Source organism: Heliangelus exortis, chromosome 1, assembly GCF_036169615.1.
Source record: "Heliangelus exortis chromosome 1, bHelExo1.hap1, whole genome shotgun sequence".
Lineage (NCBI taxonomy): Eukaryota > Metazoa > Chordata > Aves > Apodiformes > Trochilidae > Heliangelus > Heliangelus exortis.
In genome coordinates this window covers 184,744,852-184,767,194 of record NC_092422.1, presented here as the reverse complement: position 1 = coordinate 184,767,194, position 22,343 = coordinate 184,744,852, and the positions used below count along the sequence as shown (strand labels likewise).

Below are 22,343 nucleotides of genomic sequence, written 5' to 3'. Positions count from 1 at the left end.
TCCTCTATATTCAGGGACCTGAGATAATACATTTAATTAATTAATGTAGGAAGAAGAAGGGATGGACAGACAGCATTATCACTCCAGGAATATATCTTAGGCTAAATTTGGATTTCTCTGCCTCTTCTTGTCTCCCTGCTTTTAAATGGCATAGATACCTTTTAATGCTGGTGTCAGAAAATTTTAATACTGCATAGTAACTTTCTGAAAACTGGACTGTTGCCCAGGAAATGTATCTGTACAATGTCACCATGCACAGCACTTACCCATTTTAAAACATAACCTTCCTAATCAAAGGGCACACAACATAATGAAGAAAAATTACTCTGGTCACTGTTATTTCATAAGTAGTAGAAGATGAAATGAGCTTGCAGTTGGTTACTGCACTGTTAACCTCTGACCCTAGAATGCCGTGGTCTTAAACACATTAATGTCAATAAGTAGGTACCTGATAGTTCTTTACTGAGCACGCTTGCTTAAGGATGCCACAACACACAAGATATCAATTTTCTTCGCAAAACTGACGAGAAAGTGCCCCAAATTATCTCCTGCAGTTTTGAGGAGGAGATTTTGCAGTTTCTGGTTGCCAGCAGAAATAGGAAGGAAGCCCAGAGATAAGCTGTAAGGACCACCTAGGAAACTGTGGGCTGCCACCTCCTTTGAGACCAAGGGACCCATCAGGGTCCACAGACCTTCCCAAAACTCACCAGTCACATCCTTACCATCACCCAGCAGAACAGAGGGAGGACAGGCTGCAGGACATCAGGTGGACAACAAGCCATTGGTGCAGCAGGGAGGGGGAGCCAATGATAAAGTTTTTTGGAAGATTTGGGGCAAATACTAGTAAGAATTTCAGGCTTTCAGATACAGATTTTTTTTTTCTGGAAGAGTGCCTAACTCTTGCTTACAAAATGGATATAGAATAGTCTGATTTGCAAAACTGATGTTAAAAGATAATGCAAAACCAAAAAGTTCCTTTCCAATATATTTTGGGTGAAAATGGAAAAAAAAATCCCAACAAAAAACTCTCCAGCTTTGTGTACAAAATTTTATCATATATTTAAGCTTATTTTTCTTCAATACAAATCTTAAAATCTTTGTGGTAGGTAAATTATTGTCTGTTTCATGAAGCTTTTAGTTTTTTATTTATTGTGGACATGACCTTTTAGCAGGTCTATAAGGAGAATAAAAATCTCACTTGAGGGCAGGTCAGGACACCAGAACCTGATCCCTTTGCATCTCAGAAAGAAACCCAGACACTCTGAAACTTTCATCAAATGAAACAGGAGCATGCATTAGATCAGAGCAATTTTTCCTTTACATTTTCAAGTCTTTCACTAAAATAAGGGATATACTTGCAAAAACTTTTAAAAGAAAAATAATTTAGGAAGGAAAAATAGAACAAATATAACTATCTTCCTAGATTTTCCACTTGCATCATACATCTGCTTGCCATTTGCCACAGGGAAACTCCAAATTTCAGAAGTACAGGACATAACAGCTGTGACATAAGGAGCCTGAAGTCTGATCTTTCTGCCTCTCCAGTGATAAGTTATTTGTTTTGTATATACATTTGTTTCCAGTGAGAACAAAAGTTTAAAATAGGGAACAAAAATATTAATTCATTTTCACAAAACACATTTTTTCTTGTTTTTATTTATGCAAACATTAGCATTCTGCCATGAGTGTAACTCCTTTCAGTCACACATTTAAAGCACTTGTTAGCTATTCTGATACCTCCCAGAAATGTCAAAGAAATGCCTTGCTTCTTGCAGGTAGGCAATGAACAAACTTCTAGCAAACGACAGCCCTAGAGTCATCTATAGGTCTTGCATGATTAACACTTCTAATAAATTGCATCAGAAGCATCTTTTTGCTTCAGAATTACCATTATCTGTGAATGATAATGTCAAGAGTTCATATGCACTTTGAATAATATTGAGGTAAAAACACATTTTCAAGTCAGTGCTGATCCTAAATTCAGGCTTTGTAAAAATAATTATTTTACAAAAGCTAAAGGGGACAGAAATATTTACATAAAATTAATAAGAAATAAACAGATACTGGATATATATTCTTATAGGCTTGTTGAGGCTTTGGATTTCAATTCACTAATTCGAGAGGACTTTATAGAGATAAGTAAAGACAGACTAAAATTAACAGTGTTTATATTTCTTCAGGGAGAGAAGTGAAAATAACAGTAAGAAATACTAGATAGTGTTAGATTTTTAAAGTATAATGTAAATAATCAACAACAGTATTTATTGCACAGAATAGGCAAGGCTTATCCTTAAATTTATAGATTCCCTTAACAATAATATAAAGTATATTAATGTAAATATATTCCTTTTTGACTTGTGGTAAAAATAATGACACAATTTGCACCCAAATAAATAAAGCCACAAATGGTATTCACTTGACAAACTGCACTGTATTGCTATATATTATTCTCACACAGAACATAAGGGCATATAGAGAGGGTCTGAAATGCAATCAGAAGGGGTATTGTAAAGCATATTTTTGACACCTTCTAGCCCAGCCTACACCTAAATGAGAGATCGGTGCCTCTTATGAATTAAACATAATTCTTGATTTACGGTCCTTTACTCTTGTATCAAAAACCATATTTTGAGAGGGATGTCACAGTGCATTCATTTAATGATATTGATGATACATCTAACACAGAGAATACAAAGTAACAAGCAGTGCAGAGCAGGGCTTTATAAATCATTCCTATAGACCATTAGGTGGTAAACAACAAGTCATTCATTCACTCCAAATTATGCTAAAATCCTTAAGCCACTTGTGCAGCAAGTTATAAATACCTGGCATTTTTGGTAAAAATGTGAAACTTCTGACCAAGAAATTTTATCAGATCACATTATATAGATCAGACTTCAGATTAACTATTTTTGGATTACACCTGATCTCTTTAAAACACAAACCAAATTGCAAAGAAAATATTGTGGCTATGTTGTCCTCAACATTCTAAACAGCCCAGCAACCCAGGGAGCCAAACTGCTTCTGGTGCCTGCATCTCTGAATTATCCACTGCTTCTGTGAGATGCACTCTGCCTTCACCATGGGGGCCTCTATCCCAACACCCAACACTCTATCCCAACACTCTTCAACTCAGCATGGAGCCCCAGGTCCTGAGATCTCTCTCACTTTGTGTCACAGGCACCTTCTCTGCTGACCAGGTCTCATGTCAGGTGTGCAGACCAGGGCTGCCACTGCCTCATGCTGCCCTCCTCTGCAATGTGATTTAAACCAGCAGAATCTGACCTCACAGAGATTTGGAAACATTACCCATAGGAAAATCAAAATTAGAGTGTAATGAATGATTAACTTATAAATCATCTGACATTAAAGAATTGTTAAGGTTGAGAGTCTTTGGCAGGGAAAGCAGCTCATTTGTTTTTTATGGCCTACTTTCTAGTATTTGGGGAAATTTAATTTCAAGTGCTGGCTTTTCTGCAATGTCTCAGCATGAGTTATGCCACTTTTTTTTCTGTGTCTGAGAAATAGCAAACCCACCAGTAGTTATACTTATTGGCTGTAAGCTTTTGAATACTTTAGACATCCAGTTTCATATGCTGTACAATTGTGAGTCAGGAACTGTAAAGCTGGTCTGTGACTGATGTACAGGTCATGCATGATGCCATGGATGTGACAACCACAAAATCAGAAGTTTGCTTTTCCACAAGCTGAGAGATGACCCCAAGAGGGAGGACCCTCACATAACATGCACAAACATCTCTCCCTGTTCATTGGATCCATTAAAGTTTGCAGAGGACACAACCTGAAGGAAAGTAATTATGCTCAAAAGAGCAAGATTTCAAGCCTGAAAAATCTGGTTAATGAAGCATACACCTGACCATGCTGGCTGAAGTCCAGATATAGCTCTTTTGGGGTACTTAGCCTGGCTAGTTAAAAAAGGGAAAAATTAGGAGTCTGACAATTTATATGGTATTGCACTCAGGGTGGCTGTTTTGTTCCTTCATAAGTCTATTAACACAGAGGACAAATTCTGCTATTGAAAATTTCAGTGACAAAGCTTAGGCTGAGTACAGGAGATAGCCATTGTCCCTCTTTCATACATAGTATAATAAAATCTTTTCATTATGAATTTTTTTATCTTAGCTACCAAACAGTGCTAATTTTTTTTTAATTCCTTGAATTATTACAACAATTTATGTTGAGCCTTGGTTTGGGCTTCACCAAGTTGTTCTGGCTCTTCCAACCCTGCTCCTCTTTCCAGTAAAGCAATGATCTCTAGTACTGAGTTACCTCCTAATCTGACATTTCGATAGAGGAGATTTGAGGATTGTCACAGGCATAGACATACCTATTAAACTAACTGAAACAGCTCTAGAAGAATAACAAAATTGTCACTCAGTGGTTTCTTACTTTTTTCCCAAAATTTCTGGATGCTCACTTTCTGCACAAACTCTTTCCAGGCCTGGCTTAACCTGCTCCCCCACAAGCTTTGCTGTCTCACCACAAGCTTACTTCTTTTTCTATTTTTAAGACTGTTTTTTCCTATTCCTACTCATGTCTGTATTTCCCCAAATCATCCAACAATTTGCCAATGGGAAACACAGTAAACACAGGTTCTTTCTAACTATCCCATCCAGAATTATATCTCTTACTTTAACTTTTCCTTTGAAAATAAACCACTTAGTCTAACATCGTTTTAACTGTTTAAAATACAAATTTAATTATACTCTATATATTTGTACTTCAACGCTAAAATTTATCTTCAGCTATCCATAACTGTGCATCAGTAGCTGAGAGACCAGAAATTATGCTACTCACTCTAGGTCTTCCCTTTCCTTTTTGTTTCAACAACCCCCAGCAACCCTTTACACACAAACAGCTGCAGAACACTTTTGATCTTTAATTTGTTTCAGTGGTTGCGTGAGCAGATTGAGGTCAGTATAATGCCCTCAAAATTCCTAGTGGCAAACCACTGGTGTTATGTACATTAAATCTGAGATGGCCTTAGCCTAGACTTTCCCACATAAAAAATACTGAGTCTGACCCAGTTATCCAGCTTTGGCACAAGTTATTTTATACAAAAAGGAAATGTTCCCAAAAGAAAGATAGCAGCAGAAACTAATCTCATGTATTACAAGCATTAGATATGGGCAAAGCATCAGAAGTTCAGCCTGGAGAGATCAGGCTCAACTGTAAAATTCATCAAAATAAAGCTTTAATATGTAAAGACAAATTTAGACTTCTTGTATGAACAATGACAGCCCAAGTCATTACTGTTCTTCTAGCTGCTATCTCAGCTATATTTTCCTAATGCTGACAAAACCCTGAAATTAAGAGTTGCCAGCAGTGAAAGTTACACTTTTCATGTTTTGCCTTAGTAGACCAGCAATCACTCTGTAGCTGAAGACAGCTATTCTTAGTTTGCTGCTATTTTGGTAACACTGCTGCTGATTTAACTTCACCCATACAGACTCTCTGAATGCATAACTCCAGAGAGGTGCAGCAGGCAGTCAGCTTTCCCCAGGGCATCTCTGGCTGTGCTGCCCAGCCCTGCCTGAAAGTGCTCTCAGCCTTTGGCAAGTGCTTAGTGAGAGCAAATCTGCAGGAATGTACAGGCATGAAAGGTATTATTACATTGCTATTTGTTATGCTAATTTTGTTAAGGGTCTGTCAGAATTTCAATATCAGCCATGTTTTCAAGGGGCTCATAAATCAACCATGAAATGTGTTCCGTGCTCACACCTTCACACAAAGAGTAAGTCCTAATATCATTATTATTTTGCCAATTTTAATAAACAAACAAAAGAACAAGGTTTAATAAAAGTCTGAGTATTCATTTTTCAAATATAATCTGAAAGTTTACAGGTATTATTAAAGCACTGCTAAACAGGGTAATGCAAAGCTTCCAGCACTGGCAAACACTGAGCTTTGCTTGCCCTATGATTCTGTTCCTATCTGAAAATGAAACTCCTGACAACTTCATACACTTGGCTTAATTTAATGTTCATGTTTTGTCTCAGGTTTTTGCCCCTCCCTCTCCCTCTGTCACTGGGTGTTCAGCGCTCCTGCACCTATCAGCCAGATACCAAAAACTCCACATGGCTGTGAGGCTCCAGCCCTTGGAAGTCCAGGGCATGCACAGCTCCAGATTGGCTCTCAGGTAAAATGGATCATCCTTGGGAAGGCTTAGCTGTTCTGTCCTGGCTCTGGCATGCCCTGATAAGATGGGAATTCACATTAAATACCACATTCACATTCAAGACAAGAGGGCATGGTCTCAAGTTGTGCCAGGGGAGGTTTAGGTTGGATATTAGAAAGAATTTCTTTACAGAGATGGTGATCAAACACTGGAATGGACTGCCCAGGGAAGTAGTGGATTCTCCCTCCCTGGAGACATTTAAAAAGAGACTGGATGTGGCACTCAGTGCCATGGGCTGGGAACCACAGCGGATCCACAGTGGATCAAGGGTTGGACTTGATGATCTCAGAGGTCCCTTCCAACCCAGACGATTCTATGATTCTGGAGCAGAAAAGCCCTGCTGTCAAAAATGGGGCAAAACCCAGCTCTGAAATCATTTAACTCCCTTTGAGAGAGATATAGATCAAGAGTGTTGAGTTGCAAATGCAAATAAACTACCTTTACCAAATTAAACTACTTCAACTAAGCTGCCTGTACTGACAATTGTAATAGTTATCCAATAGTCACCTGTATCCCACTACACATCTTTCAGACTCACCAGACTTGTTCATGATTTTTTTTTTAAATTTTTTTGTTTCTTCTCCTAGTCCATGAGGACAAGCAGACAAAAGTATTCCAGAGCTATGGCCATCGTCAGAAACACTAATCCTAGCTATGAGTTAGATCCCTGATGGTTTATAAATCAACCATGGAAATATCCATGGAAATATAAGTAAACACTCTGACATCCTACTAGAAGCTTGAGTGTGATCTTGTCATTATTTTTATTTCATTCAGCTAAAGCATACTAACAATTTGTAACCATAAAGTGTCCTCCTGACACACTTCAGCTTTGCATCAGAGCAAAGCATTAAAAGATCAACCCTTAAAAGCTTAACAACAAAAAAAGGCCAAGTGCAATCTATATGCACTGAAACTAATTACTTTCATGAAAATCTACTTATCCACCACATCAGTCTGGCGATCTAATGCATGAACTCCCAGACTCTTAGTGTCTACAGGTCATGCCATATGGCACTGCAGAGTTAAATTTAAATTTGGCTTCAGTGTCACAATGATCTTCTCATTGAAGGCACAAATAAATGTACTAATAGACATATGAGGAATGTATCCATTTTCAGAAAGTTAACATTAAAAAATCCACACTTTTCTGAAACATGATTTGCTCCAGGCCACTGGGAGACACAACACCATTCTCTGAAGTAGTGATGTTTTCACCATGTAAATAACAATAAAGGTCCAGCCTCTTGGAACCCTTGTTGTACAGAGGTCACTTCAAAATAGACAAAAAAAAAAAGACTAAAATTCCCATGTAGCTAATTGGAATGGTGACCTAATTGCCCATACTATTTAAAATACAAAGCTCTGGCTAAAACCACTGGTGACCCACAAAGCAGTGCCAGCTCCAGGAGCAAAGGGACAGTAGCTCCAAAGCAGGGCACTTCTACCAAAGGAAAGGTCAGGCTCTCCCTGGCAAGCAGGAAAATACCCAAACAGATTTCATGGGTGCTGGCAAGAAAAAGTATCACAACTGAAATGTTTGCCCTTGCAGACGTCACCATTAAAATTTTGCGTGACTTTCAGCATGACTTGAGTGCCACACAGGGGTCTGGTGGTATGTAGGGCATGTGAGCCTGGGAGAGCAGTCCAAGGAACCCAGCTCCAGATGCACCAGGGTGCCTCACCAAAAGTTTCCTAGGCATATGTACTCAGGTACATGTATTTTCCATAGCCTGGTGAAGGTAGAGGGTCTCTCCCAAACTCCCAGAAGGGACACTGGTGTCTGACTAACCATGTTCCTGCACATCTACCTCTCAACAACATCCTGAATCCAGCTCCAAGCACACTGGCCTAAATCACTTCAATAAACCATGGATGTTACCGACCCTATCCTCCACCTTTTCAGTAACAGACCAAAAGGCAAAGCAGCAAGCCTGTAAAAGGTTGATATTGACTCAGTCCTCATCTTGCTCCAAAGATCTTCCTTCACAGAATAGGGCTTCTTTCCTTCACTCATATGCAAAAACCTTTCATTAAACCTTGGGATTGCACAGCATCGTAAAGCTAGAGGAAGGAGTCAGAAAATAATCAACAAGGAAAAGCCTAGCAGGTAGGCAAAAATATCAAAATTTTAATCCTTAATTCTTCTATGGGGCTGGAGTCCATGTATTTCTGCACAGGTACCCATCCCAGCCCACAGATTTCAGGACATGAAGCCCTGTTATGCACAGCAGAAATCTGTGAGCTGAGGTCCAGCTCCTCATAGGCCAGGATGCCACATTCAGTACTTCAGCTTTCTCCATCCACTACCTCAAGCTTAGGTTATGTGAGTTAATGAGCATACCCAGAGCCCAGATGCAGCAGGTGCTACCACCTCCAAACCCAAACTCAATCCCCCAGATAGAGATCAGGTATCTCTGAGCCACACTCACCAGCTGAGACTGAATTTACAAGCTACATGACAGCAGAGATCAGGGGTGGGGTAGATATTTCTCAGGCACCTGAAATGGAGTTGGAAACCATGAAGAAGAGAAACATATAAGTTCTACCCAACACACCTATCTCCCCCAGGAGAGAAGATCCTCCTGGGCCCAGAAGTTGCATATCTGGCTAAATTTTCCATGTACTAAGCCATGAAATCTCCACACTTCACTCAGACAGGGAAGTAACGACTATGTAACATCCTTTTCAGACTTGGTTTTGATTCAGTAAAGACAGTTACTGTAAAATCAGCAAACTGAAAAGTGCTTGATGTTAGTTAATTACTTAATGTTATTTACTGAGGATGAGCATTGCTTTCATTACTGTGTAAGAGAATAAACCTTTCCAATAGTTATTCAGGATCAGAGGCAAAACTCCCAGATGCTATTGGATTCTGGTTTAAATGTACTTCCCAAGTAATTGTGTTTGTGTTTTTTTAAACTTCAGTATCTTCTGGACAAGTCATTTTCCCTTTTAATTTTGTCAGTCTTACTAATATAAAGAAAGTTTCCCAGTAGCTCACATTCTGTCACAGTATCTTCATCTTTACAGCTCTTCCATCATATTTTGTGTAAAGAAAACCTTTCAGCTCATCATTGCAACAGCTGCCAATGACAATCTCTAGGCTTTCTTCTAATTGATAAAAAGAAAATGACAAATATTTTAAGTGGCCACTGAACTGTGTTAAATGAATAGTGATTTACACAGAGTATCTATAGGAACACACAGCATACCCACTTTAATATCAAATGAGTTAATTGTAAGCAACAATACGACAGTGGAAAGCAAATGAATTCTTAAGGACAAATTTCACATCTTACAAAAATAAGAAGCTATCAAGAACCTCTGCTGCATTTTTCACATTACATCATCAGCACTTACTACTGTATGGAAAAAATAAACAGAAAACAAGTATTTTGAAGACTTCATAGATCAATCCATTTACAACATAAAAAGATTATGAAAAAGGATAAGCTTTTAAACATTTTCTTTCTTGAGATTATTGGAAATTTATTAAGCATCAGATGAATTTAAGCCTGATAATCACGGAGTTCAGGGATTATTTGCAGCAACTGAATACAAGATTGAGGACTTTTTGGGTGTCCTTGCTTCACTTTTACAAGCTCTTTTGTTTGACTTGTATGTTTTAATGTGCATCATAACACCTCTCATCCAGCAGTAAGAAATTCTCTGGGGAACACTTGCAGAAAATAGGACATTGAGTCCATAATTAAAGTAATCTCTTCCCAGGCAGATGCTTCAGTTGGCTCTGTTATCACATATTACAAAAGGCATCTTGAGGCCTATAAAATGTGTGGCAAATGGCTTTGGAGATGAGAAACAGCAATTTTTCATCTAATTTTGATCCATAGACATATAAGTACTGTATTGCCACTTTTTGGTATGGAGCCAAATAACTATTGTGGTTGTTGAAATAAGCTTGGCAGTAACCAAAATTAAAGAGTACTCCAGCTTTTATCCTCAGTCAGGAAAGCCTTTTTCTAACCATCTTTGCACTTAGCAAATAAGCATGCCATCTCAAATATGCAAGTTAATGCGTATTTGTAATGCCTACATCTGGATTTAGAAGAAAAGCTTTATGCAGCTTAACTCACCATACACATTCTCTGTTTGCTTGTTAAAACTGTCATTCAAATTATGGCCCTAACATCTTCACTGACTGGCAAAACAGTCTGTGATATTAATTGGAAGCATTTCTACTGTTCATCTTTTGTATTTTAGGATGTTTAGGACATTGGTCTTTGAATGGGTAACTAGGTTCTGCAAAGTAATTTGCTCGTATCTGTTACAGTCCTTTGCATAAAGACTAACACTAAAAGGAGCTGCATGACTTTGTGGAGCCCACTTTTGTTCCTGGCTGCAACTAATGTGTCATATGTGGGCAAAATTTATCTTCAAAAAAAATGAAGTACTTAAAAATAGACAAAAAGATTGACCTTTTTCCATTATTAATTTCTTCAGACCTGCAGTTTAAACTCTTCCCTGCTTGGATGGGAAATCATGGAGATTTCTGGAGAGCTGCTTACTGTAAGATTTCAAAAATGCATTTTTTACAGAAAACATCTCAAGTAAACGTACCTTACTACTTGGGCTAGATAGCTTATGTTGGACTAAGAGGGATATGTAGAAGGCTGTAAGATAATATGCTACATTTGTTACTTTTCTAACATGAATTAAAAGACCCAAGCCACTTGAGAGTGATAAGGAAAACAAGGCTACGTTAGGAAACCCCATTTCATAATGTTAAGGTGGTACTGCATCTGTAAAATATATGAGAATAACCATTAACCAGCAACAATAGGAAAATGTCCTGCAAAATACTTCAATAATTTGGTTTTAAAATCTTATTTGTTATTATTTTAATGTAGGATCTCCAGGCCTGTAGGTGATAACTCCTCTGTATCACAACAGGATGGAACAGAGCTCTTACTGAGAGCTGCTGTGATGATGACCCCATCATTATGATGCCATTAAGGCATCCACTATTACATTACTATGGCATCATTACGAGAGCAGGTGCCATCCTGATACATGTCTGAGACTCCCATGGCTGAGCTGCTGCCAACCAAGCCACTGCTGAGCAGCCAGCATGTGAAAATCCTCTGGACCAAAATCTCCTGCTGTGCTGTCCCTGCCCCAAACAGTTCCCAGCCCCACTGACTTGTCACAGCCACAGCCTGTGCAATCACACCTAGAAAGGTACAAGTAATGTAACACTTTAATATGGCCATCCTGGCCTTTTAGCAGAATTTTCCAATGCATTGCTGCACAGACTAGCAAGAGAGACTCCTTAGCATCTGATGGATCTTTCATTATAGGGATGGAGCCCACGCTGGGCACTGCCATGGTCACAGGGGGAGGGCATTCACCTGGAGGATGGCTGTGTGCAGCTGAGGGTGGTGCCACTTACCAAGGGGATTTTCAAAAAGGGCATATTCCAGGCTGTAAGAGAAAATGAGACAAGGCAGACATGCCACACTGGATTCAGGAATGAGTCACCCGTTCAGGAGTTATTCAGGAATGACTCCCATTTGTCCAGGGAACAAACAGTGCAAGTTTTGAAAAAGGGAGAGAGCTACTAGAATATTCTGGTTTAGACCCCTCTAACATCAAGAGTGGAATCAAAACCAAGCAAGGGAATTATTATTCACTAGTTCATTTATCTCTCTATATTTTCTCTTCTAGCAGCCAAATAATAATTGTGCTAGAAACCTGTGCAAGCTTTGGAGCTCTCTTGACCTCAGGGGTCTTTGGCTCTGGAGGACAGAGTTCATGCACATAGAAAGACCACAAAATGATCATATACAGACCACTACATATAAGCAATGTTTGTGTTCTGAATGACATGAAAGGAATTAACTTTCATTTTTTAATACTGTAAGACAATCAGATGAAGACAGATATTATTGTTTTCCTAGCACAATTCCATTCTGATGACATTTGAATAATTTATAGACTGAGGATTATTATATTTTGTTATTTATCTTGTAATGTTTTCTATATTGTACTATTATGTTTTATAATTTATTATTATAAACAGATTGAATTATTTTTCATTCTATATCCACAGATAAGATCTAACTATTAACAATTTATTTGAGTTTCTCAAACTGAGAAGGGAGGAATACACCCTACTCATAGGTACAGTTTAAACAATAACTATACAAGATACTTCAGACTTCACTTTGTCAGCTGCTCTGAGATCACAGTGATTCTGAATACTCAAATCCAAATATTACCAGCATGTAGGCAGCAAAATCTGATATCATGGTTTCTTATGTCTTCAAGTATACAGTTTCTTTCTTTTTTGTTCTTAAAGTTTTGCCAGAGCAATATGTGAGCATAGAAAAGGGAGAGGAAAATCAGGCCATATTGGATTTTCATATTTATCATATCCATCTTTTTTCATTTTACATACATATGTGAAGACTTGGTGAATTTTACTGCACGTCTACATAATACTTTGTAGATCACTGTGTTAAAGTTCATCCAAATAAACAAGGAGAAAAAAGTGAGTTAACCTGCTTGAATTGAAACAGGAACAGAGTATCTCTATGTGTCCTCTGCTCTGTACACAAAGCAACATCTCAAACAAGTAATCTGAAGGCATGAATTTAAGAAAATACAAAAAGTGTTGTCTGTGCCTTCAACGACAGCATGGACACGCATGATTGCTCTGCTGGATGAAGGCCAGTGCTCAGCATCCTACATCTTGGGGCTTTTCACAAAGTTATTTAGTAACAGTCTCTTGCAAGAAGTCAAGTACTTCCCAAAGAAGTTTACAGACAATGCACTTATCTCAAACTCATTCATGCACTGTACACTTGTTGTAATGTCCTTTTGAGAGACAGCATTGAAATGATCTGATTCTCTCAGTCAACCAGGGGCACATTCCAGAGCCACAAAGGGCTTCCATGTGGGCACAATGTCTGGCTGTATGGGCTTGTCTGCAGTACTGAAATTTGGCTTCCTAAAACATCTCTTACCACTGTCCTCTGCCTTTTCTTCTGCCTTTGTACTAGTGTTCTTACACACTATACATTTACCCCTACAGAATGGTTCCTTTATTGCTTATTCTTCATATAACCAACATTTCCAAAATAATTCACAAAACCTGTTTTGTGCCTGCTTCCTCTAGGAAGTCCTTTTGAAAGCTTTGTTATTGATGAATTATTAGCAGCCAAAATATATTCCATTCAATTCCTCTTAGGAAAACCTCCTAGTGGAAGCAAACTGCTGGAGTGTGTGTAATATATTTTACAGTCTGGTCATGTTTTCAAAATTAAGCCATCTTGGGAAAAGGGGAAAACAAAGCAAGTCTTTGAATGAAACAAAGATTTATGTTGTTGATGAACTAAAATATGCACAATATATCTGAAAAATAACTCCAAGGTTAAATTTAGGAGAGAAAAACAAAATTCAAGTGAGAATTTTAAATCCAACTACTGAAAACTGTACTGCATATCTAATCTCTGCTTCTAGAATTGCCAAATGAACATTTGTAAGAAGGGAAGTAATTCTCGCTGTGATTGTTTTATTATTTAGATAATACTAGTAGAAAATGACTGAATTTCATTTTATTTCATGCAAGAGGTGCCAGAGTCCTATATGGAACCATGCCAGAATTTTAACAGAGTAGCCAAAGGCTAAATTGAGCTGCCTTCTGCCATCATACATTATAAGTACATGTTACATTAAATTTGTCTTATATGAAGAAAAGAAACCATCCTAGTATTGTTTCATCTTGCAGTTTCTATTCTGGTATCACACAATGTTGATGAAAGAAGCATTTTATGCTTATTTTGCTCTTCTTTTGAATTAAGTCCAACTCATTTATCAACAGAATTTTCACGTGCTTTTATTTTCAATAAACATTCACATATCCATTCTTCCTGGCTTTGTTGGTTCTGCTTTTCTTCTGCCTACACAACATGAGGAGCCTAAAATAGTAAATAGCCTGCAAACTTGGAGAAAATCTTAAAAACTGAACACTCCTGTATTAAAGGGGGCTTTTAGTAGAAGTATCATCCCTTTCAGATAATATTAGAGTACAGACTTTACCTCCAAGGAAAAAAATTGCAAGATTTTATGAACTTTACAATGTTGCCTTTTTCATTCATACCCTTCAGCAGATTTCAGATGTTGAGCAGTTTGTTCATTGGAAATTCTTGACACACACAAAGTTATTGACTGCTGAAGGTGGTGAGGGTGAAAAATTTGTTTTTATGATTCGGCACAAGGCTCTTATATTTAGGCAGCTGAGTTTGGGTGAGATTCAGATCCAGATTTTTAAAACTGTGAAATAGGTACCTATATAAAGGTCTATATGGGAACAAGGTAGTTAGTGATCCATTTTTGGTCAGTGGATACATAGGGCTTGATTCATCTGCCTTAATCAATCTGAAATAATTTGGAATGGCCTAAGGAAACTAGTAAAGCTACAGAGGCCTTATTGACCATTCAGATACCTCTCTCCCTAGAAGTAGAACCAAATGTCAGGCCCTAGATTTCTGTGGAACCAGATTGCATCACCATGAACTCTCAAAGCAGCTTGCACATCACTGTCAAACTGAAGATACCTGCATATCCTATCTCTAGTAGAAACCAACTTAAAACAGCTACAACCAGCTTCTATCCTTCCTCATGGGTTTCTCCCTTTGCTCTGAACACTTCTGAATATTCCCCCATCACAGTATGGTTTGTGCTCTCATTTTCTCTAACAGTTTCTGAAAGCATCCAGAATTCCTCACTGGTCACCTCTGCTTACATTACTGCCAAACAAAACTAATAGATAAGCTAATTCTAATTCTGCAGTGTCATTTGAGTCTGTTTTGCTTGGGGTCATACTTAGAGAAGCCACAATGATTCCAAGCACAGTGTTTGCATTTCACTGGAAAACTAAAAAAAAAAAAAAAACAGAAGATGAAGGAGGTAATCTGGGCACCACATCAAAATGGGACATGAGAGCAGAGCCAAGATCTGAATGAAGTATTGGCTCGTAATTTACAAAATGTTACACATAATGCTGACTGACAGTACAACAATGCCTCTACCCAAGGAAGTGGAAAGCCAAGCAAAGGAGTAATTTTTCTTCATAGTTACACTCAAATGACACATCAACAAAGCACAATTACTGATGTTTTATTTTTCTTCCACAAGGCATAAGTTATAAGCAATATGGAATGACTTCAATACTGGGCTACCCTGACTGCAAACTGGGACTGTTTGGTGCCTGTACAATCTTTGTGTTAAACAGGGTCCACACCAATAACAGAAGAGTGGTAAGAAATATCCTTACCTATCAATAAAGAGTAGGAAGAGAAGAACAGGACCTAACTGAAGTAGGGTGCTGGTGCTTCACAGAACCCTAAAGCCAAGGCTGTCTATACATTAAGGTTTCCGTGTGTGTTATGATACACTCCTCAAGCCCATGCAGAGATTGCAAATCATAGCATGAACAACAATTTATTTAGTTGTACAAATTTTGTTCATCAAAAAACCACAAGGAATAAAAACTTACACGACCATACATTTAAGAGTTGTCTGATTATATTTAAATACAAGGGATCTAAGGTACCTTAGTTTTGATATCTGTTATTTTGTGTTTACTTTCCAGTTTTAATATTTGCACGTATTACCATTGCATATAGAGTAAACATAAATGTGTACTTAATCCTAAAGATATTCCTCTATATTTCATTCAAACAAATGCAAAACCAGTAAACGTTTTTTTAAATAGGAGTTCAGCTAAGTGGTTTACCAGAACGTGGTTGCTTCAGATGATACAGTCCTTTCCTGCCCTGGCTAGAGGACTAATATAGCATGCCATGTAATATTGGATGTTTGTTCAGTGCTTCCATAATTCTTATCATGGGTTTTCCATAAAAGTTTTAAATAGGTAACCAAGTCCCTCAATCATAGTCTTTATGTTCTGTAGTGTTTGTACAATATGGTATTTCAAGTTCATACATTAACACAGTTGCCAGTTCCTAGAAACATGGGCATGAAAAGACCAGTTCTGGAACAGGGTATTTTCCAGTTCCCAGAAATGCATTGCATCATTGTGTGATTATGGGAAAAGGCACACTCTCAGTGAAAAACACATTTTTGTGAGAGTTTCTTCTGAGTTTCTTTCAGTAAATCAGCTGTAGCCCCAGAACTTTTTAGTGTTTTCAAAAACTTCTCAATGTACACAATTTTAGGATCAGTTGTGATGGGTCACATCTCTTACACGGGTTATTAGACATCACCTACAGACTCAGGCAGACTGCGTTGCAGAACTCCAGTAGCTCCAAAGCTACTTTGGCATGTAGCTTTTAAATAATGGCTTAGTTATCAGAAAAATATCCAAATAATTATACTGTGCAAATCTAAAATCTTGCAATGATGTCTTTAAATCCATCCACTATTAATAGAGGTTATAGCGAATATATGAATAGACAGAGAAGCAGAATTTCAAGATACTTGTCCAGTGACTAGCAAAAATAATATAAAAGAATATTTATTATCCAAAGTAATTTGTCTAGCAGCCTACTCTATAGCTAGAACTTCTGCAACAAACCACGCTGTCAAAACACAATGTGCTTTTGTAATTTAGGTCAGCATTATCACTTCTGCAAATTAGGAAGTTAAGCTGTCTGTAAAACCACAGGCTTAACAACCTTAGACGTAACCCAGCGTGCCACCCAGTGTGGCTCAACAGCCCTTATCCTCCCCTGACAGGCTGAGCTTTAACTAGGTTAGTGTGAGCTTAGAGCAGGAATCACAAAGAGTGGAACTCAGCTGTAGGATTATGAAGATCATGTTTTCAATATTTGCACCCAGTCAGAGGATCTGCTATTTTTTTTGGTGCTAGACAGCATTTATAGACCCTGGTACTTTGCTTAGGAGCTGTTGGTGATCAACAACAGTTTAAAACACTCCTAAATTACAGCTAAGAGAAGTATTCTCCAATCAATGATCCATTTCAGCTTTTATTTCCTTGGGCCATATTGGTGGATCTATGGTGAAAAAATACAGAAGAGCTACAGAGATGTGCTGACACAGTACTGTGGGCTACTACACCAAATAGTAGAGAAAAGGTATCTTCCAGTGGGGAACAGAAGAATCTGAGTGCTGAAACTAGCAAGCTGCTCTATGTGAATCCCAGCTGCGCCACTGCTTCTCCCATCCTCAGGAATAAGTCCTTAGGTTTTTCCAGGACTCCCCTGTGGGACAGAGCTCCGCATTCCTCCCCACAGCACTCCCAGTTCCCTTCATCCCAATGGATCCAAGATTTGCTATCGTCCTTTCCTACAGCAGCAGCAGCAGCAATAGTTTGGGTGCCCATGGCTGCCTGTGTTAATAAATTAAATGTGTCCAGGAGCCACCCTCTTTAGCCATGCCTGGGAAATGCATGGTGGGCTTGGTACCTGGAAACTGCTAGATTTATTCCAGGAAAATTTCTGGCAGTTTGTAGACAATCGTGTTGTAGCATGCAGCCTGTTGCTGAGGATGCCCAAATTTACTGGTATGGATGCTCTAGCTGGCTGCTGACTGTTGTGAAACTTTATATCTTGACATCCCAACCCCTTTGTCGTGCTTTTTGGTTAACAGTGGGTAAAAGAGCTACAGGAAAGGATGGACTGACAGCATGACCAGACAATTTATTTTTTTTTTTTCTTATGGCTTCAGTCTTTTTCAGGACTGAGCTCTGGAAGAGAACATCAAAAGGTATGAAGTAAAAGGGAATTTTGCCCATGACATCTGATAGGTCACAAGTTCCCTGTGCCATGTCCATGCTCCTAGTGGAAACATGAGTGGGTCAGTAGTATGAAATAATCATGCAGTGTTCTGCTGGAGATCTGCCTGGTGGCCTTTGTTTAGTTCCTCCTGAGAAGTGTCCAGGAAGTGGTGTCTATACCGCAAAAATTGCACCACCAAGGCTGGTGCTAATTAATAACCTTATTATCCATTCCCAGAGAGGTCAAAGACTAATGAGCTGATTTGAATCACAGATATATTGGTAACAGTGTAGGAAGCTCTTATCTCTGTTGTATTGTTGACAGTATATAAGTTCAGCGACCCTATATAAATATTTTAAATGTGTAATGAACTTAAAATTAAGTTATATTAAACATAAACTAGACCGGTGCTTAATCTCAAGTGTTAAAAACCCCCAACTTTTTAAAGTTAATTATTTGATATGAAAAAGTAAGTATTTGCTATGATGATGAACAAGGTACAGCCAAATCTCTGGAAATCCTGAAGTCAGAATTGGGAAAGGCAGGTAGACTAATATTGCACCCCAAAAAATATCTTTGTTTATTTCAACTTGTGATTTAGTGGGCAGGGGAAACAACAGCTCAGGCAAGTACAGGCAGCTGGAGAAAAAATGATGAGGAGGATTAGAGGTAAAATATAGTCCTCTTCCCTTCATTTCCTTCAACTGATGATCACATTCCCCGGATGTCTGTAGCCAAGTGTGATCCAGGAGTAAACACCCACTTTAGAGAAGCTGAGAATTTCCACTCTGGTCTGAATTTGTCCTACAAGACACTAAACTGATATAAACAGCATTGTTTTGCCCATCCTCAAAGACAAATGAATATCTCCTATGGAGCATCCTTATACCATGGAGTGGGACAGTCTGTAAAGCCACTGATGGACACCTGGGACAGGGAACCTGGGAGAAGCTGCAGTTCTGGGCTCCTCGGCTCAGGGTCAGACTGCTCAGCCCTGCCAGATTTATGGATAGCAAAGAAAGGCAACTTTGGTGTCTCTGCCCGCAAACATACATAGGTGTACATGCTGAAAATTACAAGAATAAATTCAGATTCGTGCTCTGTATGTTTTGCAGCAGTGTAGCTAAGGATTTGTTTATCAGTGTATTACAAACAACCCTGTCTGTGAAGAAGTGATAATGCATTTTATACTATCAAGACACAGATCCATCTATCAACAGGTACTGTGTTCACCATCAGCTGTTTATGTTCTCAAATAAGTAAGCCACTCACTTTTTACTTCTTACAACATCTTAAACAGCAAAACAACTTGATTACATGGGGAACTTACTGGAACTTACTCCTATACTGGAGCTTCCCAGTATAGGTAGAAAGGGTATAATATTCAGAGGAATTGTTTTGACAAACATGACAATCACAGAAAAGGTCTCACACGCTGCAGTGTTGCAACTGTTCACTTGTCTAATTAGGGAGCAGTCTGACTTTTTTTCTGTGAATGGGTCAAACTTGAAATATTGTCAGCTTTCAAGTCCACTATAGATACATTTTTGCTCTCAAATCTGTTCTACCAAAATTTCAGGATAAATAATTAGGAATTACTTCAAGGTAAATTATAGTAATATATATTCTATTAATTCATGTTCAGCTGTGTATTTTGTTGGCACTTTATATGGTACTAAATCATCAAATGGAGAGTTAAGTCATTAAAACAAATTACAAAAAAAACCTATAAAAATGAACTTGTTTTTTTTCCAGGTTGTCACCCAGCAGAATTAAGTAGAAGTTAAAAGTGTTTATTATTAGAAACAGTAAATACTTATATATATATATATATATATATATATATATATACACATATATATATAATACTTGAATATTTGTATTTTGCTTACAATTTAAGTAATATGTGTGATATTTTAACTCTTATTAAATGGAACAGGTAAAATTTAGGTGTATCCAAATGTAGAATTAAAGGATCAGTGATCTGAATAATAACTATGAGGACTCAATTTCTGTTGAAATGGTAGGCCTGATGCACTTGCACATTATTTCTCTGATTGAATGCTACATTACAAAACACTTTCTCCTTCTTACGTGCTTTGAAATACAAAGCCCTAATATGCACAGAAACTCTCGAGCCAGAAGAACTCAATATTCACACTTACATATCAGTATTAAAGCCTACAATTTGCAGGACTGACTCCTTGATCCATAAGGAGTTATGGATCAGGTTAGATAAGCAGGTTAGATAATTTCATTAACTCAAAAATGATCTTTTCATAGGCATTGCCTGTATACATACATGAAGTTGACACAGCCCGTGCCCGCGGGTGGAGCGATCCACACAAAACTGAGGTTGGTAGTCGGGAGGTGGCTCACGTGTGATGCAACCACGCTGCACATAAACTGGTTTCCAAACTGATGGTCAGACATAATTCCTATGAGAAAAACATGGGGGAGATAAACAGTAACACATGTTAGTGGCTCATTGCAAGGTGCTAACAGACTGAGAACTGCATCTGCCATGTGTTTCATCACAGCAACTTGGAATTAAAAAAAACCAAACCCAAGAGTATGATACCGAGTAATTAGAATTAATGCCAATCAAAACACCGGAGCTGGCTTTTCTAGAGCCAAGGGTGATTCTGTATTTACTACAAGGCTCCATGTACTTACTGCCATTATTCTTCTCAAGACCAATACCAGAGGAATTATTTGCATTTTTAAAGTAGGAGCTGGATCACAGCTACTCTAAATCAATGTTATTCCATTACCTGATTTACACCCCTTACAGATCTAAATGAAAATAAAAGCTGAAGGAAAAAAAGCTGTGTTTTAGTAAGCAAAATATAGCTTTTAAAGAAAGATCTTATCTTTCATTAGTCAGGCAAATCTATTTGGAAAAAAGCAGATGAACTTTAGATTCATGAACTCTTCAGCAGTTTTACCTGTATACATTACTTTTATATTTTTTTAATCAGCGTCTAATACATGGATGAATGTAAATGTCATCTATTAATCCCTCTCCCTGGAACTCACTGCAGTTGATATCAGACAAAAGAATTGTACTTTTAACATAAAAAAAAAAAAAGATCAGACAGCAATTTTCTCCTCATCAGAGCCCTTCTGTATTTTCCTATAAATTAGTGCAAACTTGGTTGTTTGTTTAACATCCTTTAGCTTAAAGTAAGGCAACCTTACTTGAGTGGATTACTAAGCCTTTAGCCCTAGTACATTAAACAGTAAATGTTGAAACAATTCTTTTGAATGCACTTATCAGAAGGAAATGCCTTGTCCCAGTTTACTTCAAATATTGAACCTTCAGTTGAGAAAATAGTGACATGAGCTGAAACATTGCTAATAGGATCAAAAGGAAAAGCAAACAGTAGTAGGTACCTCCATGCTCAGCAAGGTCACTGTGAGCTGTTAGGTGACTCTATCCCAGAAAGTTTGTAGTGGTTGGTATTTCTTACGTTTACTTGTTGTTCAAACAACACAGCGTTTGGTAGATCAAAAGCAATTCCTGTTCAGGTACTGATTAGGATCAGAATTACATGTGTTATTTATCCTTAGATCTATTAAATTCTAAACTAGCTTTAGTTTTGGGGTGGAGAAATGAAGATACAGTAAGTTAAGTAATCTGTCCCTAGAATGGCAGTTGGCAGTGGGTGAGGGTGACACCTGTATCTTTCATGAATGACCACAACCATCTCAGTTAGGATTTTTCAATTAGCTCCCACTGACACATACACAAAAGGTTTTCCATCATGCATGCAGTTACACCCTTCAACTCAAATCCCCAAGTGATGCTAAAGCCTGTAGCCACAGAGAAGGCTTGGGTTCCCCAGGAGAAGGCCCTTTGCTGGAGAGCAGTCATAGGGAAATCCAGGGAGACGGTATTTTACCTACTCTTGTTTATTGCAAGACATCAGATGCACATGAGGTTTGGCCATCTATTGCCACATTGTACTGGCATTAAGACCCTGAAAGAAGCCCACTTGCTGGTGCCCAGGCTCACTGACCTGGCCTCACTGTCCATTCAGCGGTGCCCTGACAGGATGGATGTGTGCAAATGAGACCAAGGGACCAGAAAGGTCCCTTGCAGGGTGAATGGTATTTAGGCAAGTGCTTTTCTTTGCTGAAAGTGAAAGTAGTAACACTCCTTTTTCCCAAGTTGTCTTGTCCCTCTCTTTGCAGCCTGTGCTATAGCCAGTGACTTCCGTGACATGCGACAGGATCCCCGGGACAGACACAGAGCACCAGCTCTCATCTCTCATCATCTCTGGCTGCACAGTGGGAAACAGAGCCAGCTATAGACTTTAGCAGGTTAATTAAATAACAGACATTGTCAGGGAAGAAACAGGAGCAGCCCTTCAGTTCGCAGAAATCCCTCTTTCTCCAGACTCAGCCAAATACAA

General features: G+C 38.3%; 1 protein-coding gene across 3 annotated transcripts in view; it reads right to left on the bottom strand.

Annotated features, from left to right (window-relative positions):
• The window catches only part of RELN (reelin), a 272,014-nt gene that overhangs the window by 176,157 nt on the left and 73,514 nt on the right, over positions 1-22,343 (bottom strand). For all 3 annotated transcript variants that reach the window (XM_071733981.1, XM_071733980.1, XM_071733983.1), the window contains exon 3: positions 20,228-20,363. In XM_071733981.1, the coding sequence (XP_071590082.1) occupies positions 20,228-20,363 (136 nt within the window). The remainder of the gene's footprint in view (positions 1-20,227; positions 20,364-22,343) is intronic.